General features: G+C 38.2%; 1 protein-coding gene across 1 annotated transcript in view; it reads right to left on the reverse strand.

Annotated features, from left to right (window-relative positions):
• Nucleotides 1-17,939: 17,939 nt before the first annotated feature.
• IPO11 (importin 11) overlaps nucleotides 17,940-23,101 on the reverse strand; it is an 81,045-nt gene continuing 75,883 nt past the window's right edge. The window contains exon 32 of the mRNA XM_018070444.2: nucleotides 17,940-18,189. Coding sequence (XP_017925933.1) covers nucleotides 18,025-18,189 — 165 coding nt within the window. The 3' untranslated portion in view covers nucleotides 17,940-18,024. The remainder of the gene's footprint in view (nucleotides 18,190-23,101) is intronic.

Consider the following 23,101-nt stretch of genomic DNA (forward strand, 5'->3'; position numbering starts at 1 on the left):
GGCTGCCGCAAGAGAGGAGCCCCGAAGAAAAGATACAAGGACTCCCTGAAACAACATCTCAGCCTTGGTCATATTGATCATCACCACTGGTCTACTCTGGCCTCCAATCAGGGGGTCTGGAGACACACTATCTATAATGCTGCTGCACGAGAGTGCATGTAGGATCACTCTCGAGGAGAAAAGACAACACAAAAAGAATCATGTCTTGCCGATACCATCTAAGGAGTCTTTTTGCTGTGCCTTTTGCAACCGGACCTGTCTATCTCGCATTGACCTTTTTAGCCACCAGCACACTTGTACCAAATGTGGTTAGAGTCCTTCCCAAATCTTCCTTCGCAAAGCCTAGCCATGATGACATGATTAAGAAGAGAATGGGAAGCAGTCATGCATGGCAGTTTAAAGTCTTTCAAAGTAAAGATCTTTAATTAGGCATAAAAGCCAGAAGTTACAGCCTATCTGATTAGCTAAAATCTTAGGAAGAAAATAAAATAATAATCTTCAATTTAATCAAATGATTAATCATTATTAAAAAAAAATCACCAATAGGAAAAAAAGGCCACACTGGGAAACAAAGGCTGACTGTAGGACATAGAAAAGCTTAGAAAATTTTAAACGGGCACAAAGTTAGATTCTGTTTTTCATAAATCATGTTCATCAGCAGAGAGACACATTAGAAGAGTACAGCTGGTTATTAGGTAACTGGTAAGAACACATTCATTGCTAATCTTAAGCGAAAAATATCATTCATTATTAAGTTAGAGCATAACATAAAATCATGACAGAAACACTTCAAGACTATAAACATGGCAACAGCAGCTCTTAAGAGCAGGCAAGTGATGCCTGTAATAAATGTCGAAAAGGTACGATGCTACAAACTGACTCCGTTTTCTCCATCTTGTTTCCCTCCAAGGGGTTAAATATGTATGTATATCGTATACATAATATATATAATAAGTTTAACTTAAAAAGTAGGAGAGGTAATGCTCTAGAGAAATTGTTTTCTCACTCTGCCATCCAGTGAGCCTGGAATTAAATCGTTTAGGGTCCTTTAGGCTTTCAAATAGTAGTTAGGCTATGAGTAGCAGTGTTCCTGATTTTGAAGTACAACTGGTTTTGCCTGTAGCAAAGACCTGTGTAGCCTGCCTACAGGTTCTTGTGCAACGTGATTTACATGAGAAAACCAAAATGGTGAAACCATTTGTAAGTTACTCCAGTAGTGGAATAAAGGACAAATGAGCCTATGAGTTAGAAGTACTCACAGAGATCAGGACCAGTACCTTCAAGTCACTGTTTTATTAGCTAGAAAGACATTTAAATTAAACTTGAAATCTTAGATGTCTTTTTCTGCCTCCCAAAATTATTTCTAAGTATGGCAGAAAACCCCTGCCCTGCAGACAGAGTGGCATTTTGCCAATATCATACAAACACTGCATAAAACGACCTAGGTGAAACAGGGGCCAAGAAATGAATGAAGGCTTCTGGAACAGTACAAGAAAACAATGCATACATCTGTACCTTATGGTGGAAAATCATGGGGAGGTCAGAAAGCAGATAGTAAGATGATAAAAAATTGGTACAGCAGCCATAGGGATTCATCAGTGGGGCACATGTGACTGACTGCAACACATCCAGAGGGGCTGGTGGGTACAGCAAGTGCTGTTACAGCTCCTGCATCAGGAACATGATGGAGAGTACCTACAGACAGGAACACACCCTGCAGTGTCAGCCAGCCCGAGTGGAGGTAGGCAATGCTGCTATAGCATCACAGATACCAGAGAAACCTTTCCCACAATAAAAAGAGGAAAATTAAATAAAACAGATCTCCACTTCAGGATATCAGATTCCAGTACCCTCTGTGTGAATGTAAATATTCAGGAAAAGCTTCTGAGTATTTTTTTCCATGATAAAGGAGACTAAAGAAATGTTTGTAATTTGTCTGAAAAAATATGCTTCTGATAGGCATATCAGCCAGCTGTTTTTCACAGTTTCACAATCAGCATTATTTTCCTCATTGGTAGTCTTGGTTGCTCAATCCTTTTGTGAAGAAACTCTGGCACATTTTAAATGCTCTGCAGTGAATGAGCAAGTTGATCTCTTCTATCAGTCTTTTGCAACAGAGTTACAGGAGATAAAAGGAAAAATATGCAGCAAATATTTCTGAAATATTACATATACAGCTTGGGCACCCAACAGTGCCCAAGTGACTGTAATCCATAAAAGTTTCTCAATCAGAGGAAAATGAAGATTCATCTCAACCCAGGAAGAGGAAGTAAACTGAAGATTTTTACTGTGGGTTTTGCTTCCTTGTTAGCTATTTTAAGCAATTTATCCTTGGCTGCATGACCTCGGAAGGTGCTCATGTTTCACAGTTCCCAATTGCAGGAACAGATCTTTCTTTCAGTCCACGAGATTTCTTTATGTAGGTTTTATTTTTTTTTTTTGATCTCACAATGTGTTCCAGCCATAGAACCATGTGTCTCTTTAGGGAAAAGAACAACCCACTTGTTCTAGGCTAGAGATTAACTCCTGTTGCTATGGGATGATGTCTCCTTCTGCACTGATCCACTGCTATTTTCAGTGTGGGTCTGCTCCCACCCTATATCACAATGAAAATAGGAGTGGGTCAGTGCAGAAGGAGATATCATCCCATTGCTTTATATCAAAGTGAAGAAAAAAATATATAGCATTCAGATCAAAATGGAGGAGAAATACCTTTTTTAATGCCTTCTCTCTGAAGACTTACAGCCTTCAATGAAAACAGCAGAACTTTATCAGGGATCTATCTATGAGAAAATCCATACCATTACTCTGTAGAAATATTCACATACTCAATACATCTTGACATTGAAGTTACCTGAGAATCCTTCTGTTGCCAGGTATGAAGATAGTTAAGAAACTCAAGAGTCCTTCAGCACAAAGTACTCTCACATACTTTCTCCAGTACACAAAAAAGATGCAATGCACAGTAGAGACACACCCTCACTAGCATTTCTCTGCATGACATCCCAACAAGATTCAGGACCTGCAGTAGCCCTTCTGTGCAGCAGCTAAAGGTCTTTTGTTGTAAGGCAAGCCTTAGCAAAATAGCCCACTAGCACTGTTTGTGCAAAACATACAGGAAATGCTTTTATATGGACACCTAATATTTACTCAGTAGACTTGGAAAATACCTCTAAGGAAAGAGCAAGGCATGTAAACAAGCACACAGTAAGTTAGATTCATGTAGCATTACTTTCAGCAGTCACTTAACATGTTAGGCAAAGTTTGCCCAAGTGACCCAGTAAGTCAGTGGCAAAAAGGGAAGTGGAAATCTAATTATCTATTTTAACTTTCACAATGTGTCATCTCCTGAAGATTAGATTCCCCACCATTTACTTCAATATAAAAGACAAGGTTAGAAGGTGTATTCCCTTCTGTTCCATAAACAGGTCTCTAAGTTTGAATAGCATGTAATTTCACTAATGAGGCAAAGAGCATAGTATCTACTAGGAGCTTGCCAGTCATAGGTTTTCAAATTAGAAAGGCTTATAGGGAACCTTGCCTCTGACAAAGTACTTGTTTATTGATAAGTCACCTCTGCATACAAAAGAAAGACCCGTTTAAGGCTGAAAAACAAGTATGCCTCAGGCTGGTGACTCATTACTCCCTCCATTTTGTAATTATACAGTAAAACCAGATGAGCACATAAAAGATATCTGGCTAGAAATATTTTAACTTAGAAAAGTTAGAAGAGTATTGGTAAATGTTAAATAATCTCAATCCTAGTGCAACTTAGATACACCAATTATTTCTACAGTTGAAGCAGGCAGTTTAGCTCAAATTTGAAGAGCTAACATATGGCTAACAAGTTCTGTAATCGTCAGTGTAAAAGCAGTTAAAACCTAGACCTGTTCTTATAGAAACTAAATAAAATTTTATAGTCTTTGATGAAAACATAATAGAGTCTTTAATTTCCCATCAGGATTGATCTTCAGTACTGTCAATAAAACATTTTCTCTGAATATACTGTTGTAAAATTACAAGATTCTCCTCAAGTATTTAAAAGGTTTACTCCTTAAAGCTGAAATGGTATTTTTGTTGATAGAATATACTTTTTAAGCCTTTCTTGTAGAATAGGTCACCTAAGACTTCCTCACACACTTTTTTCCCCTGGAGTGACTTATGTCAGGTGCTTCAGTAGAAGGCAGGATACTTCTACATCCCTCTCCAGAGGAGGATGCTGTACCATAAAAGAAAACAATATCTTCCTGACCCGATCTGATGATTAGTTTAAGTCATGAAGCTTTTGGTTTCTATAGTGACAAAAAGATAGTTTCATCTTAGAAATAAAACCACCTTGCTCCCAGATTCTGTATCTTCAATTTCCTTGTGGAAAATATTGAAGACTTCTATTTCTATTACATTAGGGTACCAAGACAGAGAACTTCACAGCAGCAGTAAAATCAAAACACATCTTTTTTAGTACATCATTCCAACCCATAAAAACACACCATCCCAATACATGCACAGGCGCAGCTTAGAGCACAGACCAGCATTCATTTTAGTTGGTTTTCTCCCCAAGCACTGCTTTTGCAGAAACACAACAGTAATGCAATGTGGTTTTCAAGTAATATCTTACATATATGGTATGCTATTTATCTGTAGCACTACTCAGCAGATAACTTCATAGTTTTTACTCTTGTCACACACAAATTCTAAGAAAAATAAAAAGGATTAAGCAATATATAAAAGTGCCTGCAATGATTAAAAGCACTCTCTACTTAAAGTTGAATTTGCATGTTACTGTGCATCTCTATTCTCTACAAAAACCACCCTCTTTATTCAAAACCAGAAAAATAAACTTGCTTTCTGGAACTCATAACACTCAGTTACACCTCAGCTCCTTGAGAACAACCATCCTTTTACTGTGTGACTTCACCTGAAGAGGACTCTTTATATCTGCTACTGCACCCTGTAGTGATAAACAGCTCACAGCAGTAAGTAACACTGCCAGGAGCAGCCTCAAGGCCAATGCCATTGCAAGGGACCAAAGAGGTTTGTATGCCTGTAATTATTAATACAGCCAGAAATCTCCAGCTTTTCAGTCTCCTATTCAGAAAATCCTTGAGAAGTCAGAAAAATTAAAGTTTCTAGAAAGGCTGATCTTCTTTCCTGTTCCCCATTAATGTATGCAACCTGGAAAATATTATCCACCACAATCTCTGCTGCATGCAGAGATCCATGGGATCAAGTAAATTAATTGGCATGTGAAAAAGAGTGCTTTGTTTCTTCAGAGCTGTATGTGGCAAGTGACAGGATGCAAAGGTGGATCATGAAGTGACAGGATTGTAAAATATGACAAAAAATTCCTCTCCTAACGTCATCACTCACAACACTCAGAGCTTCAGTACAAAGTATGTGTTAATTGCGAGGCAAGTGTCCTGTGCATTGTACAGAGAAAGGAGCCAGCAGGCACCAGTACTGGAGACCATCAGGAACTGTAGTAGAAGGGAGCTGATGCTAAAGGCTACCTCTGAGCCACCATGGACATCGCGTCTGCTCACCAGGGCATCAAAAGAGGATTTTCATCCTGTTGTTTGAATACATGGCAGTGAGCTGTATCCTCCCCTGTTTTACTTCCTGTCCATCATCTAAGTCCGTAGTTTAGAAGATTTTTTGGGGAGCAATGCCAGCAATACTGCTGTACTCAATTGACATTGTGTTAAACCATCGCCATCACAACTCCCCTTCTCTAGGCTGCCATAAATAGCATTAAAGGTCACCCTATAAAGTGCAGAGTCGGTGTGATGCTTTTACTGTTCCTCTGGTGTTTGTACTAGGATAATACCAGCGTGCATACAATGTTATGGGAAAAAAGCTCTGCAGATACTGTGTATTTTCTCCTTTGCACTTCTAAATAACTCACTCTCATTGTATCTGAGCACTTCTCTAATGCAATAATTATTTTGAATATTGCACAGGGTTCTGTACTGTTGCAAAATCATTTAAGTGTTTAATGTCTGCTGAATTAGGAGTCCCATCACAGAACTGGTGTAATGCATATACAGGAATCCTCTCACTAGTAATTACAAAGGATTTTATTCTTGTTTGGTTGATTTCTTTGTTGCTTACCTTGGTTGTTAAACACAGCCAAAGAGAATTAAAGCATTGTAGTATAATAAATTTCAAACCATGAGTATTCAGCAGAGAAATAGGTATTTTAAAACATTTATATCCTGGATTAACCAGGGGGAATTCTTTCAGGAATCAGATGAATTCTCAAATATTTGTCCACTGCCACTGCATAGCTGCTTAACAGCAACTATTGCAGAGCTTAATTTCTAATTTAGAAAGATAATGCCACACTTTCTTAGCTTAAAAGTGAAATGTTAATTTACACTGCTTTAATTGCATTCCCTTTAAAAGGTTGAAAGGGATTGTTCCATCTCTAACTTGCTACTTTGTTTTTACTTTGACCGGTGCAATAAACAATTGGTAAGAGGCCCCAGAGGTGTTAATGCTGCAATTAAGCGCCTTGGGCAAGGCTTCTTCGAAGCCATTTAAAGTTGCATAAGCAGCGATTAATCACTTTAATGGAGCTTTTTCCATCAGCGAAGGTACGTGAAGTTTCGCAGGCCTGGAGGAGCCCCCTCTCCAGAGTCCAGCGGCGGAACAAAATGTCGGACACCGACTTCAGCTCCTTGCAGGGCTCTTCATCGACCTAGGGGGACACTCTGGACTGCCTGCTGGAACCTCTGGAGAGTCTCCAACAGAAAGTTGTTACATTTTCCCACCTTGGCAGAGCCAGCCTGCCTGGGTACCAGCAGTTTAACTGATCGACACCGTGGAAAGATCCACCCAGAGCCAAGCTGAATGAGCACCCACCAGGGGGTATTTAAGGCAGCGTCCAGCGTTGTCTGACGGTCCAGTCCAGTCGGTGTTGCCCAGGGGTCCGTTCTGGCTGCTGGCCCCACTCCCTGTGCTGTCCTGCCTGTCTCCGTCCTGCCTGTCCCACCTGCCTCCCTCACTGGTGGTGGTAACCTTTTTGTACTTTACTTCTGTAGTCTTTCCTTCTCCTTACCTCTCCCTCTCCTTCTTCTCCTCCCAACACCCCCCCTCCCTTTTCCCCTTTTACTTATTGTTACAAATAAAGCAAGTTGTCTGAGACTTAACATTTGGACTTGAGTGCCTTAATCTCTCCTTCGAAGTAATCGTCTAAAAGAACCACACTGCAGTCCCTGAGCAGACTGTAACAAAGGTTAACTTTGGATTCTTAATGGAAACAGTGCTTTTTAGGAAAGAAAGCACCCACTGTACGTGCAAGATGAGGAGGGGATCCGAGACAGCCAGCAACCAATACCTAAAGGGCACCTACAAGAATGCTGGAAAGCGACTTTTCACAAGAGCACAGGGGCAAGTGATAGGATGAGGAGCAATGGCCTGAAGGCCATCCTTAAGATGAAAGAGGGTAGCTTCTGATTAGACATAAGAAACTCTTTACTGTGAGAGTGGTGAGGCACTGGAACAGGTTACCCAGAGAAGTTGTGGATGCCCCATCCCTGGAAGTGTTCAAGGCCAGGTTGGATGGAGCTTTGAGCAACGTTGTCTAGTGGAAGGTTCCTTGCCATGGCAGGGCAGCTGGAACTAGATAATCTTTAAAGTCCTTTTCAACCCAAACCATTTTGTAATTCTGTGGATTTGACAACTTTCATGTGAAAACAAGCCTTTCAATGCTTCAGGAGTTTATAACTTTCTTTCTTACCTGACTTTTTTTCGTACCATAAATGTAAGTTTTTGTATAAGCTGAACTAAAGATAATATCGAGCTCTTACTGGGCTTCTTAGATAACTAGTTTGTACATGTCATCTGCCATAACATTACTATAGAAGGCTATTCTATAAACTTAGTAAACTAATTTACATTTTTTACCCTCATGTACCTCTTCCAGACTTTAAACCAAGTAATTCCCTGTTTTAGAAACCCCATCTGCCACTTCTATCTCTCTACTTTTAAAACCCTCTTCAAAATGTTCTTACTTAATCAGACCTGAAAATGCCAGTCTGCCCTTTTAAGACATAATATGAGAATTTATATTTTTGTTAAAACCATAAATTATGTATCACTCATCTATGACAGAATCTGAAGTTTCTCATGGCCATTTTCTCACATTCTAGTAGACTTCTAAATATTTATTTAATTATCTCATTTTCCAGCTGGCTTTTATCATGGGTTGCAGTCCTGTGAAGTTTAATTATCTGAAAAAGCTTTCATTGGAACCAAACATGGTTTTTCACAAGACCTAAATAAGGTATTGCCTTTGTCTGAAAGAATGAATAGAATAAGTGGAACTTTCAAAGATAAATATTTGCACACAGAGAAGCAGCAGTCACCCAGGTAGGAGAATTTCTATTTGCATTGAACAAGGTTTAAATCAAATATCCAGGGTTTTAGAGTTGTGACAGTGCTGATTAATCTAGTGGTAGCTATCTCTACCAGAAGTGCCCTTGGTTGCCCAGATGCTTTAATGGATAGGTAAAATTAGACAACAGACTGGATCAGCTCATAGAAGAGCACAAGCACCCTCAGCCACAGGGTAGTAACTCCAGAGAAGAGTTAGCAGCAAACACTTACTACCGCCTAGTCACCAGTGAATGTCTCTTACTGTCTTTAATTAAACTCATCATCTTTCAAGGCAGACTACAAGTCATAGGAGAGGGTAGGATAGAAGAAAAAAGTTAGCAGATGCCCTCTCAACTTTATCCATTCAAAACAATTGAAATTAAGATGCAAATAAGGGTTATTGTTCCATTTCCTCCCTGTTGCTGTTTTCCAGGGACTGGTGATGTGTGCCTGTTTAATTAGCAAAACTTCAGCTCTTCCAACAGGCTATATATTGCTACAGAAGCGCCACAGCAGTAGTGCAGTGGAACACATGATACGATGGATTGGTAATTCTTTGGGTTAATGGAATTGACCATATTCAGCTGTGGAGTTAAATAACAAGTTCTGGTAAAGCCTGCTAATGCAAGCAAGATTTTATTTTCCTTTCCTCCTTCCTCAACATCCAATGCCATAACCTCTCAGGTAAAATTGTTATGTTGTCTTCAGAAACATTCCACCCCAAAAGAGAGCTTGTGTCTTCTGTATCCATGTAACTGAAGACACTGGTTGTGTCTTTTCATTCATCAGTTACACGGATACAAAACTTTATCACGGGGTGAGGACTGTGCTATCATCTGTTGTAATTATCCTCAATACAAGATCATACCTCCTCCTCCTACCACTAAAAACCAACTAAAATTGCCATTATCTCATTTATATTGCTTTTGTTCTTCCTTTCTCCAGGTTCCTGTGCAGGAAATTTTATTCAAGTGAGGCTCTCCTGCCACAAGAGAGGTTGTTCTCTGCCTATGCATGGTGTCACTAGATAAACATATACTTCAAGCAAATTGTACAGCACCTAGCTAAATCCAGGACAAATGCATATGCCAACCCCTAACTCAGACACACTGCTTGTAATTTACATTCTTCTCCAAATTATAGCAATCTAACCAAGAGAGGAATGTGCCTTAGTGCTTCTGGTGTTTTTGGTAGAGACTGTTAGTGACACATCATTTAATAACTCTTGAGTTAGCACACCTGAGTTCATTTTTGCTTGTCAGTTTAATGTGATATAAAGCAAAAATCTGATGAGGTGGCTGACGGAGCTGGAATTGTTTAGTCTGGAGAAGAGGAGGCTCGAGGAGACCTTATCACCCCCTACAACTACCTGATGGAGGCTGTAGTGAGGTGGGTGTCAGTCTCTTCTCCCAGAAAGCAAGTGGCAGGACAAGAGGAAACGTCCTCAAGTTGCACCAGGGGAGGTTTAGATTAGGTATTAGGAAAAATTTCATCACAGAAAGTTTGATCAAGCACTGCAACAGGCTGCCTGGGGAAGTGGTGGTGTTAGTGTCCCTGGAAGTGTTCAAAAAACATGTGACTGTGGCACCTGGGGACATGGGTTAGTAGTGACATGATGGTGATACTAGGTTGATGTTTGGACTTGATGAACTTAGAGGCCTTTCCCAACCTTAATGATTGCCATGTTGTTGATTGAACTTGGTCTGACAATGTTTATTAGCACAAAAATGAACTAATATGAGCATAAAATATAAATTACAGGCTAATTCAGACAGATAAGCATGACTGCTGCATCGCTATTATGAGGAGTCCTTGCTAACAGGCCCTGTTTGAACCTACACATGCAGAACATGTTGTTTCTGGTCACTTTGCTTAACTTGGGAATGCTAGATGCAATAACAAGGATATCTGTAGCAAACCCAGCTCTGGTGCAACGAAGATCATCAGTTTTGGCTCAGCATGGACTTCACTAGAGCTGAGTTGACTCTTGCAGAGTCTGTTCACATAAGCCAGTTTCTGAGAAAGCACAAAGCAGCAGATTGTGTCCAACATTGGCACAGAGGTAGCAGAACCCCAGAAATCAAGTCCTGGAAGCACAGCACACTAAGCACCTCTGCAGAAGGAAGGACAGCCAGCTTTGATTTGCAGCCTTAAAACCATGCTAAAGCTCTACTTGGTATAACCAACATCTCTGTACCATTTCTCAGTATGTTCTCTAATAGTGAAAATATCCAGGCAGTAAACTACAATTATTCTACTATATGTGACCCCTAAAATACTCAATGGGGGGAAAAATCAAATCCTCCCATCTCTTACCCCAAGCACACATAATTTGTTCATTCCTGACCCATGCTTTGTCATTTCACATCATAAAAGACTGGAGAGGAATGGATGCCCTGGGTTAGGTATCATTTGCCTCTGCTACAGTTCCTAACAGTTTCTCACAGTAAGAGTGTATGTTAGCTTATTACTGTCACAGCCTTTTCACTTCAGATTGTGTCTCTAGAGGCTTGACTGTGTCCTATTTATGGGCACTGTGGCTTGTGTTAGTTACTTTATCCAAATTTACAACAAAATGAAGTTGAGTTAGAACTTCAATTTAACCTGAAGCTGCACACAAAGTCCCTTGTACTTGCCTGAACTTAAGATTGCTTAGGATTTTATTGCAGTAAGATTTTATTGATTTTGAAGTGGAAACATAACTGTGGGCAATGGGAAGTAATATAGATTTCAATATAATTTTCATTGAAAGAAGTGTTAAAGTAACTTCGAGTGAATTTAGTATTTGGTAGATTGACAACTGCAGAGAGAAGATTACACAAAAAACCCCACTCTCTGAAGGGGAGGCAAATATCTTTTTTGAGTCTGCTGGTTTGTTTTTTTAAATCAAAACTTCGAAGGCACATTTTTCACTGGTGATGCCTGCACTAAGGCTTTACATCTATATTCGGGGGATGCAAAAATGATCAAAAACGATTCTGTTATTGTCACTTGGTGAGTTACCACTGACTTACTGCTGTTAAGCTCTGAAGTTTGGTTCTGTCCACCTTTAGTGTGAGTTCATAGTGGTTTAAGTAAATGCATTGCACTTCCTATTTAAAACAGGAAGAAACTTACACCAACAGCATACCAACTCTGCCAAATGGTACCTCAATATGCCATGATTTCTATTGCTGCTGTAAAAATATGACTGTAAGCACCAAATAGCTTATTTCTCCAAAACAGGAGAAATTCTGGCAAACTTGAATGTATTCAGATGCAAGCTTCAAGTGCTTCAGTGGGGAGCTCTGAAAAAAATAGTAATCCTGGTAACAGTCACAGAAACACAAGTGACTGCATGCACGCCAAATAGAACTTCAGTCTGACACTGTTGCCTATGTTTTTCCTGGTTTCATCCATTTATATTTATTATTTTTATGGTTTGGTATCATTCATTTCTTGTCCCTGTTACCATGTCAACTCTCATCACCTTTCTCTTTTTCTTTTCAATTATATTTTTTCTCCTGAACACACTTTTTCTGTCCTCTTCCTTCCTAAGGCAGTCGTTTTCCCTTCAACTCCTACCAGGGGTATCTTGTACTCACCTGCTTTCTGTAAGCAGGCAGTTAAAATTGTCCTGCTCCAAGCTGTGCAGAGACCTTTTCACCCCCTGGTGAAGCTGTACTGACTGCCTTGAATCAGCTCCCTGTCCTGCATGTGCCTTAGCAGAACTTTTAGGAGGACCTGTTCCGTGATCTTCCCAGGCACAGAGGGGAGGCTGGCAGGTTGGTATTTCTCAGGGCCCTCCTTTCCACCCTTTCTAAAGATGTGTACCATGTTTGCCTTTTTCCAGTCACCTAGGACTTCACCAGCAGGCAGATGCAGTAAAACAAAAAGCAACTCCTTGTAGTAGAGAGTGTGGGAAAATACAGGACAGAGCATTTCAGCGCTGACAAAGATGAAAATGTTTTGCTTCATGTTGTTTATGTCTGTAACCTTCCTTCTACACGTGCCTAATGTTTAAAGTTGGGTTCGTGAAGCATCAAAATGTTTTTAGGTCTCTATTCCCTTGCAAGCTCAGATAGTGAGTCTGGAGTCATTCCTACAATCCAGATTTACGAGAATTTCTAGTTTTTCTCAGTATCCTATAAAAATATCTGCAAGATACTTTTGTCAATTTACTTAAAAAATAATTATAAAAATAAATAAATAGCTCTATTTTCCCCATTAAAGTAAAGACAACTTGGTTTAAAATACTTGAAACAACTTTGGAAATGACTCATGGTTTATTTTTTAAACACTGCAATGCACAAAACATCCAGCTTTGCACTTTTTCTGTTCAGGATTTACCTATCAGTAATTTAAATTTTCACAGCGTGGTAAGTTAATGGATATTTGTCTATGCTGTCATGATGGATTCAGTCGGTTTCCTAAATAATTTATTCTTAGTTTAAACCACAACCATCAACCACCAAAGAGGCCCCACAGCGTTCTGTTACTTTCCCTGATTAACACCAAAGATTTTGCTGGTGCGAATATTGGAAAAACAAGTGTAACTGTTGGGTTAAACATTTGCTTCATTTAAACATTTTTTTGTCTGTTTTTAAATGCTGCTTCAATAATCTTTCTTGCTAGGGAGTAGTTAAAATTCCAGTGGGAAGGAATGACAACCTGCAATCACAGTCAACTATGACTAAATTTTGTCGTCATTTCAAACATCGTGTCACTTTATTAGCACTACACTACATTATAGAATTTGATAAGCTTTCCAGAGGTTAATCTAAAAATTGACAACTAGCTTCTTACCTGAAACAATGTGCAAGTTCGGCAACTTGATTTACTTAGGAATATTCATTGTGAATATTCTAGGCTTTACACAGGTTTAGACATGACAGCTTGACTTCAAAATTGGTTTTTATTTTATTAAAAGCACGTTAAGAAATCTAAAGAGAGAAATACAGCATTGCACCTTAGGTCAATTAAACCTTCTGTCAACCCACCAATTTCCCTTCTTCAGAAAGAGAATGAAAAAGTCAACTACTTGCACAACTCCAGCTCAGGTGAGATGCTTTGCCACCTGCTGACATCCACTGCTTACTTCAGAAATGACACATACCTTCATGTGGGATGTGGTTTTATTCTGTATAACCAACTTCTAAGAGGCATGCTCTAGTTACATTTATGTATTGCTGGCAGAATTTGCTTGTTTGCAGCAACTTCACTTTTGCTTCTTTCCAATTCATTTTAGACCAGAGCTGGTCATCCATTCAGTGTAAAATTGAAAACAACTCCTTCATGATCAGTATTTTTAAGCATACAGTATATAAACTAGTCAGTGCACTAGCATACACTCAGCCTAACAAAATACTGCCTAGCCAGCGTGGGGAACAGAGAATGTAACATTTTTAAGCACTCCTTATGAATACACAATAAAATTTTAGATGGGGTTGGTTCCACTTAATTTGATTTCATTTTCCCCAGAGTCATCAAAGTCTGGTATGAACAAGTTATTGCACTTTATGAAATGTTTCTACAGAAGTAATCAAATCTATTTAACTGAGAATTAGTCATCATTAATAATCACAGCTAGCAGCGAGATGGAAATGGTGAACATTTTAAAATTAGTAATCATTTATTTTTTGAATAATCAGCGTCGAAGCAAGACAAGTGAATGAGTTTGGAGAGCCTTCAAAATGTGCACCTTAGTTACAAAGCTGCTGCTTTTGCTAAATGAAGATGTGGCATGTTCAGTAGTTCAAACACCATGAACTGCAATTTAGAGCATTACAATGGTTTGGAACAAACAGAAAAAAAGTTAAGCATACTAAACATTATTGAATGATATTAACTGTAAACCTTGTATGTGTGTTAATATGATCTAAAGAAGGGATTTTATCATTGCTGAACCATCAGAGAAATGAGTCCATCTGTCACAGTTTGCAGTTACAAGCTGAGAGTCCACTTTGGACTTTGGCTGTCACTCCTGGTACCCTGCGAGAAAATGTCTGAACACCCGTTTGGGCCAACAGGAACTGAGTTTCCCTCCTGCATATTCTCCTAGGCTTAGAATCATGGAATCACAGAATGGTTTGGCTTGGAAGGGACCTTAAAGACCACCATAGTTCCAACCCCTCTGGCATAGGTAGAGACACTGTCCACTAGACAAGAGTGCTCAGAGCCCCATCTAAAATAGTCTCAGTAATTTAGGGGAAATACACTGGAAAAACCATATGGGTTATTTGCCTCTGCAAAGACCCTGAGGAGAAAGAACTAAAAATGAATGGCCTGCATGGTGTCTGTTTCCCTGGAATCGTGGAACCCCTTCTCAGTCAAAGCACAGTGGGCAGAACAACTCCTGCCAATCCATCAGCAGTGCCACAAGCACTCCCTTTCCTGGCAAGAAGTGGGGTTCTCTCCAGCAGCCCCACCCACGAGGCCTGTCAGGACTGCATTTGGTGCGGCAGCACCTACAGGCACTCACTGAACCCTGCACTCCCTCTGCACCCTCCTGGGCCATGGCAGGGGCTGAGATTTTCACCAAACAGCCTGGCCCTCAGACTTGCTCGCAAATGACACAAACCCCTCCATCACTTCACTGAAGGGAAGGCAGGAGGCCATGGTTCCCTCCAGGCAAGGCAGAGAGCACTGTGAAAACATAAGGCCACTGCCCTGCCCACACATTATCTGACTTGTAGAAGTAAAGTTATTCCAGTTGTATTTTGTATGGGACAAACACTGAACTATCTAATAGGAATAAGTTATAGCATGGATAAATCTACTTTTTAAAGCTGAAAAAAAATTAACAGAATGCAATGAGATCACATGGATTATTAACACTTCCGTTACACCAAAGGCCTAAAAATGGCCATCATTGATACAGCAAAGCTATCTTTTGAAGATGGAGGCAGGAGAATTAGTCCTCTTGTTTAACTCTTATGAGTGACAGAAGACATTTGCCTTCATCTTAGTCATTGCCAAGCTAAACTGATAACATCTGTAACCCTCAGGAGTTTAATTGTGTTACAGGAAAAAAAAAATTCCCAATTTAAATTACTTTTTGTCTTGAAAATCAAAGCCGAAAGGGCAACACAACCAAAGATCCTCCTTCATAAGAATTTCAGAAACTGTATTTTACTGTTTCGATGTCAGACCATTTGTTGTATTTGGTTTTGCTTCTTCCCCTGGAGACTAAAGTTAGAAATTTCAACAACATCATAAAGGGCTATAGCTTGCTGCAGTCCTACTCCACAATCTTTCAGTGAAACTTTAACCCTATATATAAGGATTTAATATATAAGGATAGTATATAGGGGTTTTCTGCTATTTCAAGATGAAATTTCTCCACTTTGACTACTAGATAGCTGCTGAGTGCAGATGGCCACTTGTTCATTGTTCATCCACTGTGTTCATTGACAGTGGTTGTCATATAAACACAGTTATGATGATGATGTTTTCATTTATAGTCCAAGCCTTGGAGTAAAATCTTCCGAGATGAAAAGCTAAACACTTAGTAACAAATTTAACTTGTTCCCTAATGCATATGAAATGAACATATGCAGTTACTCAGAGACTACTCAGAAAGTTAGTTACAATGTTATCATGCTGTTATTAGCCAAAAGTATGCCCATCATTCTTGACAGGGTCTCTACCAACATTAGTTATCATGCACTAAAATAAACTGCATTACCTCCACCACATGAGGTAATGAGGACTGGAATTGCCCAGAGAATGACACAGGCAGGCGGATCTGGCTCAGTTGCCTGCAGGAGGCAGCACAGGCAGCTTGCTGGCCTGGCCACACAGTAGAGAGCAGCCTTTAGGCCAGGGCTGGACTACAGCAGGGAGTACCTGCCTTTCTCTGAGACATCAGGAACCACTATTCAGCACCAAGCAAGTGACTTTGCTGAGTGGTGACAGAAAAGTACTGCTCCCTGACATGATGTTTTTATGTACGCCACGCAGTCATGCTATGAGAGGCCTACCAGATCACCACTAGTTTTACACTGATCCAGAAGCTCAGGGGCTCTGCAGATTAACTGTGCAACAAATGCAAATTTAGTGAAATGCCCCAGGTTCTGGTAACTGTGGTTCACATCTGAAAGAGACCATCAGCACATTGAGTCCCTTCCCTTGCAAGTACCAAGTGTAACCAGATAAAACTCTTAATTATCAGACTTGGTGTTGGTGGATGATTGAGGAAATGACATGCAGATCACATACAGACAAATTGTAATAATTCTTCTAGCAAACCTCCCTATGCCAAAGTAAAAAGCAGAAAACAAAGAGTTACCACACAACTTCTGCTGGCAGATGCTGGCAGCAGGGAATAGGGGAGGTTTTGCATTCAGAAATGTGAGAGCCTCACCAGCCTCTGACACTAATGCCAAAAGAGGAGAGAAAGGTCAGGCTTCCTCTGCAATCAGAGGGAAGGTTTGGAAAATGATTACTCCCCAAAGGGTCAGATTTTTAAAAGCATCTGGTTATCTGGTAAGATTATCAAAGCTTGTAGGTCTTTTTAAACAGCTAAACCCCCTGGAAAAAAAAATCTGACTTAATAGCTGAATCATCTCTTAGTAAAGCAAACAAAGTTCATTTCAGCTTTGAAGGTGGAAGATCAGTCCCTAAAAGGAAAAATTCTGAAAACGGAAATGAGCCTTCTCTTCCCTCTTCCATCTGTAAGTTACAAAAGACAGAGGCATACAGAAAGGAGCAGCTTTACCCTGTGATTGCTGCAGGTAACTAATAAATAATTAAAAGTAAGCCTTATGTTTGCAAATAATTATTTCAACTGTGACCATTGGGGCCTAAACTTTTCAGCAACAATTCTGAAGTATCCTGATGACATACCTCTGATGAAAACATGCAGATAATAGATATTGAATATGGTAACTTTAAGTAGTCCAGGTACAGCCACAAATTAATTGGAATTAATTATTCATCTACCTATGGTGAGCTTCTCTGTGTTATGATAGCTAGAACTGAAATAGAAGGAACTGAAGAAATTTTTTCTTAAGAAAAATAAAGTATTTGGTAACAAAAATGAAAAGCCACATCTTCAGAGAGCAATATACACTGATGTTCTCTAGCAACTCATCAAATACAATCTAAGTTTCTTTTTCTCTGAGACAATTCAAATGGGAATTATCTTTCTCTCAAAAAGGAATATTTCTGCTCAGTCTTACTGTTTTCGTAACTCCTTCTGCTTGTATGGTTGAACATACAGTCAAGAAAGACTAACAGAAAGGGGAGAAAGTTATAGGTATACAATATGAAAAGAAGCAGCTCCTGATACTGAATTATAGTGCTGAATTAAGAGACTCTTCCCATTAATACACATTAGTAAGTTCCTGCAGATCTCTGCCTTTATGACATAGCTTTGTGAACAAAAAGGTCAGTAATGGTACCAAAAAAAAAAGGTACTACCTAGGACAGCATGGACCATGTTAGGAGTCATAGAAATGTTAGTTTAATGATAAAACCCTTAGTATATTATTAAAAAGAATAACAAAGGAGCATGGTTTAATAGCAACAGCAGAAACTTATTTTTATTTTTTAACACAAGTCATTTTCACCTTCCATTAGGCTCTTCCATACAAGATGGAAGTTCTGTTTTGTTTTTTTTTTTGAAAGAAAAATTGGACATACAAAATCTTTTTTCCTGCTTGTTTAGAAGCCTTGTAAAAATTCTTGTAGCTGGGCAACTATTTCTGTATCCACAGTTTCCATAAGGGCCTGAAAACCTTGTTCTCCCACTAATTCCTGCTGTGCCTTTAGCTTCTCATAGATGAACTGCTGCAATGACACAGTGTGTACAGGGTCCTTCAGTGCAAGCTGTGGAAAACATGTAAGAGAAAAATACATAATAATGCATTAAAAATTATTCTGTGACTTACTAATTTCTGTAATAACTTCAGCTCAGGAAAGAAATCTGCTTTTTATTTTTCTTTGTACTTAACTGAGAAACAAAAAACTTCTGAAAAATGATCAAATTAATTATTATCAAGGCAAACATCAGTTTAAAACTATTTGAAGCAGTGTCAAATCATGAGAGTCTTATACTTTGCTCTAAGATTTCATGCTTCTATAAGATAAAACAATTCAAAGTTGCTTTATTAGTTACTGAATGAGTTTTCTGTAACTCCTAAAAATCACATCAGATATTACCACAACAAGCACTTTTGTGATGGCATGAACTACAGTCAGTTTTATTTTACTAGTAAGAAAACAGAACACAGAAGAACTCAAACTAGTTTAGACTAGTTTAACAACAGTTAAAATAAACTGTCCATATACATAAAGAATAGACACACTTCAGTGGTAGTACCCTATAAACCTCATCAGTCCTCGTCAGATTATACAATTTTCTTTTGGGCAGAGAGGGACAGAGTATTTGTCACTCTTTTCCACATGTGAACTGCCTCTTAATGAAAGCAAAAAGGTAAAATAAGGGGTTATATTGACAGAGGATGTATTGTTACTTTCAGTGTCAGCAGGATGTGTGGCAGCATTTGTCCCTCAGTCCACCAGGGGGTGGGAGATGGGGACACCTGGAGCTTGATACATCCAAAAGAAGTAGGATGTTAAAATCAATGGCTAATTAATGCAGACCTATGATCTGTTCATCTCAAGTGTCAAAACCAAACAACACTATTGTTTGTGCTGGAAGGTCAGGAAACAAAATATAATGCCAGATCTCAAAGTCCACTGAAATAGGAGACTTATGAGCCTCTAATACCTTGCTACAGTGTTATTTCTAAAGAAATAAGGCATATTGCACAACAGCTCTTTTGGCATGATTAAAAAAAAATAAATATTTGAGTGTTAATATGGAGTAGAAGAAATTAAACCATAACATTACTTACTTAACATTACACCTAAAATGGGAAGATACTGAGTGAAGCGGCCACATAAATATAAAACAGATTAAAACTTCCAAAACCACTGTAATTACTACAAAAGAGAAGTTTATTTCTTACAAACAACTCCAGTAAAAAAGCAGGCTGGTTTTTGGCCTCTTCTATCACTGCTTACAAGTTCTTCTTTCTTATTATGGTCACTGCACCTTTGATATTTTAAGTCTCTTAAACATTCCCTCAGTATTCCTAATATTGGTTTTTCAGCCTTCAATCCTTCACCATTTTGTACTATACAGCTATTTCACATTTCAAAGGTAAGATATGATCATTTTATTACCTATTCTTAACATTACAGTATTTTGAAAAGGGAAGTAATTGTAGTAATAGTTTAGTATTCTGTAGGGTTTTTTTCAGTAAATGTAATTTGAATCTCTAAAATATAAAAGACTTTTCTAATGAAATTTCTAAATCACAGCTACTCTAATCAAGATTTGACAATGTTAGGGACATCCTTGTTGTAATAGCACTAACACAGTCTACAGGGAAAAAAAAAGACTGTCTTACCAAGCAAAGAATCTACCAGTTTCTGAACAATTTGCATTTGTTCACCAACAATTGCAATTTGGGACATATAATGCATTTATAATTAGTTAGTTTCAGTAAGTTCATAGCTCTGAATAGTCATGTATAAAATAACTCCAGGGAATTTTGCACAGAAAAACAGGTATTAAAATTGCCATATACAAGTGTTCTCATCCTTGTAAGCCTGACACAGCAGCAACTAAATGAATGACAAAGTTGCCTTGGAAGTGAGGCCAAAAAGCCTTTCTTTTACAACCTCTTAACCTACAAACCGATTAATCTATGCATTTAGTTAACTGTATGACTTGCACAACCCTACCATAAATTCTTGTTTAACTTAAAGTACTCAGAATAGGAAGCCAGAACAAATTGCCTTAAAATATCAACTTTGAGTTTTCTTTCTCTTCTGCTAAGAAAAATTGATTTAGTCAGCAATTTCATATTACAAAGTTTATTCTCCAGATATCTTAAAAAAAAAAAAAAAGAATGAAAAGAAAAAAACTCCAGACTTAAGTCAACAGTAAGTAAACTTCTGCCTTCTCATATGTCAATGTTCACTAATGAACCTCAAGTCCAAATTTTTTTCCAATTTTAAAAAGCTACTAGAATGCAAGTATGTGTGTAATGCTCTTCTAGCACCCCAGTGGTGATCTTCAAAGTCTGAACAAAAGTGCTGTATTGTTTTGAAAACAAAGGGGTTGAATTCTTGCTTATTTGCGAAATTTGCTGGAATGTCAAGTCTGAGTTTTCTGTAGCATCTCTTATTATAGAGATGCTCTCTAGTATTTCTTAGATGTCCCAACTCCCCAGGACGCCTCATGGCTGGTGATGATGGGTTTCCAAACAATACTCTGAATCATCTCAGCAATAATATGGAAAAGTAATTAATCTTGAAAAAACAATCTAAGTGAAGAAGATGACTAAACTTAATACATTACATAATTCAAAGTTAATATCTTTTATTCCTAATGGAGCTGCCAGACCTGCACAGTGTTGGGAGTTCAGGAATATGCTATTCAAATAAATATTATAATTCCACATTTTCTTTTCCATAAAACTTCAGAGAACTTAGTCAACTTTGTATGTAGCCTTCCCATGAAAAGAAACATGACCAAAACACTTCTGCTGCGTATTTATCAACATCTCTTTTCCAGGACAACTGAGAAACTGCACATAAACGTGGTCCCCCTGATACCAAAATCTGGCCATGAAAGTCCAATGCAAAAATCCTGCTTAGTTTACTGCAACAAACATAAATCCATCCCCCACCATTTAAAGCAGCAGCACTCTAAGCCAGTAGGGACTTCGGTAGTATGATTAATGTTTGCTCCTAGAAGCATCATCTAGCATCTGTAAGCCAAATGGGACTTAAGAGTCTTCAGACTTAATTAAGGAGTTAATACATTAATTTGTTTTCATTCAGATAGTCACATCAAAAGTATATCAAATAAATTAAAGAGTTTCCTGCAACAACAATTAACTCGATTTTCTTTCATTCTACTTTTCTTGAACTTGTATTCAGAGCTAACAAAATAAATGAAATAGTTTGATATAATGAGTTTGTCAACAATATTAGACTGCCAACTGCCGTCTTCACTGAATAAGCAAACAAAAGCATAAGTTTGGAAAAATATTAAGCATAGTTGGTCAGGGACTATACGTGTCAACATAAGTATGTATGCTGAGTTCCTACATGTGTGCTTTTTTTTTAATTCAAATGTGCCTGATTCTGATAAGAGCAAAACATATCTGTTTTCCAGTTTAAAAAAAATCCTAGTAAATTCCCACAGCTTCTTAGTCAAAACAGCTACAGATAGGAAACAGAAGTTTGGCCAGTAGCTACACATTACTGAAATGTGCTTTATTCTGCACAATGAAAACCTGAGTTTGACTAGTTTTTGGACCTAGTTACTTTACAAATTGATCTTGAAACTGGATGTGGGTGACCACCTTGGGGCTGTACTGAAGAAATTAATCTTCCACCTCAGTGCTTGTAAACAGAGGTCTGAAGCAGACAAACAGTTCTGAGGTTTTACAGAAAAACCATATCCCATCTCTCCAAGCTCTGCTTGCCAGCATCAAACAGCATTCTGCGGAATTAACAGTTGTTTGAACAGGTATTTGTTAAGTGGATCTCGTTCCTCAACATCTTTAGACAAAACTACAGTCAAAAATCACACCATTTCCAACAAGCAGTTATACACTACTTTGTACTGGAACAGTGATCCAATTACCACAAGTGATAACACAAGTAAATGGAATGGCATTAACATGGAAGAACAGGTAATGAAAGTCTAATAAAACTTTAAAAAGTGTGTTGGTGATATATGAATTAATTGTTGAAAAGATTTCCAGAATTTGAGAGATTCTCTTCAGTTTAAGTATGAATACTTTAATACTAAAGAGGCAACCAGAATGCTGGGCAAAAATCATACATATTTGTGATGATGGTTACTATCTCGTAACTGTGATGCTCTAGGAAAGACTAGAAAATAATTTAAGAAGGGAATGTATTCTTTACTATCCAAGTTTTTAGGAGATGTCAGTCAGGAGACTCACATTAAATCTGTTGGTAATTTGTAGATTAAATGTCTAAGGAGAAATTATACTCCAAACAATGGAGTAAAAAGTATTACTTTAGTAAACCATGTTATCACATAAAACTTGACCATTTAACTTATTACATTATAAATAATTTATTTATTTTCCTGAAGATGTAAAAGCACAATTCATCTAGTTTCTTCCGATATGAAGGTAAAGCAAAAAAAACCTCCCAAGCCTTCTGTGCTTACATATAAGCATCATCTGAAACATGAATCTGCACAAATTCTTCAAGTTCAAATAAGATAGATCTTTATGGGAGGATACTTTACTTCATTTTTCCTGTCCATAGTTTCAAACAGGGTGTTGAAAAAGTTTAACTCCCTTATTTTAACAATGATACCGAAGTACTTAAAAACATACATTAAGGGCATGTAAAAATAAGTCACCTTAGGCCAACACATCATGTGTGATGTAAGGACACGAATCACTCTCTACCTATTTACATGTTCCTCAATATGTTTGCAATGAGACAAAAACATAGCAGTATTTGGAAATGTCAATCACATAAAATTATTATAAACTTATGAAGTACTGTTCCAGCAAAAACTTTCTAGTAATATATTAACTATGTGTAATAATAAAGCAAGGTACCAAGGGCAGGACAAAGAGATAGATCAAAGTATCTAGATCCTGTGCAAACATCAGAAAGTGATATTTAGCATGAACCATGCAAGTTGATCTCTTTTCCTCATATTAATGGC

Source organism: Manacus vitellinus, unplaced genomic scaffold (assembly GCF_001715985.3).
Source record: "Manacus vitellinus isolate BGI_N305 unplaced genomic scaffold, ASM171598v3 scaffold_18_pilon, whole genome shotgun sequence".
Taxonomy (NCBI): domain Eukaryota; kingdom Metazoa; phylum Chordata; class Aves; order Passeriformes; family Pipridae; genus Manacus; species Manacus vitellinus.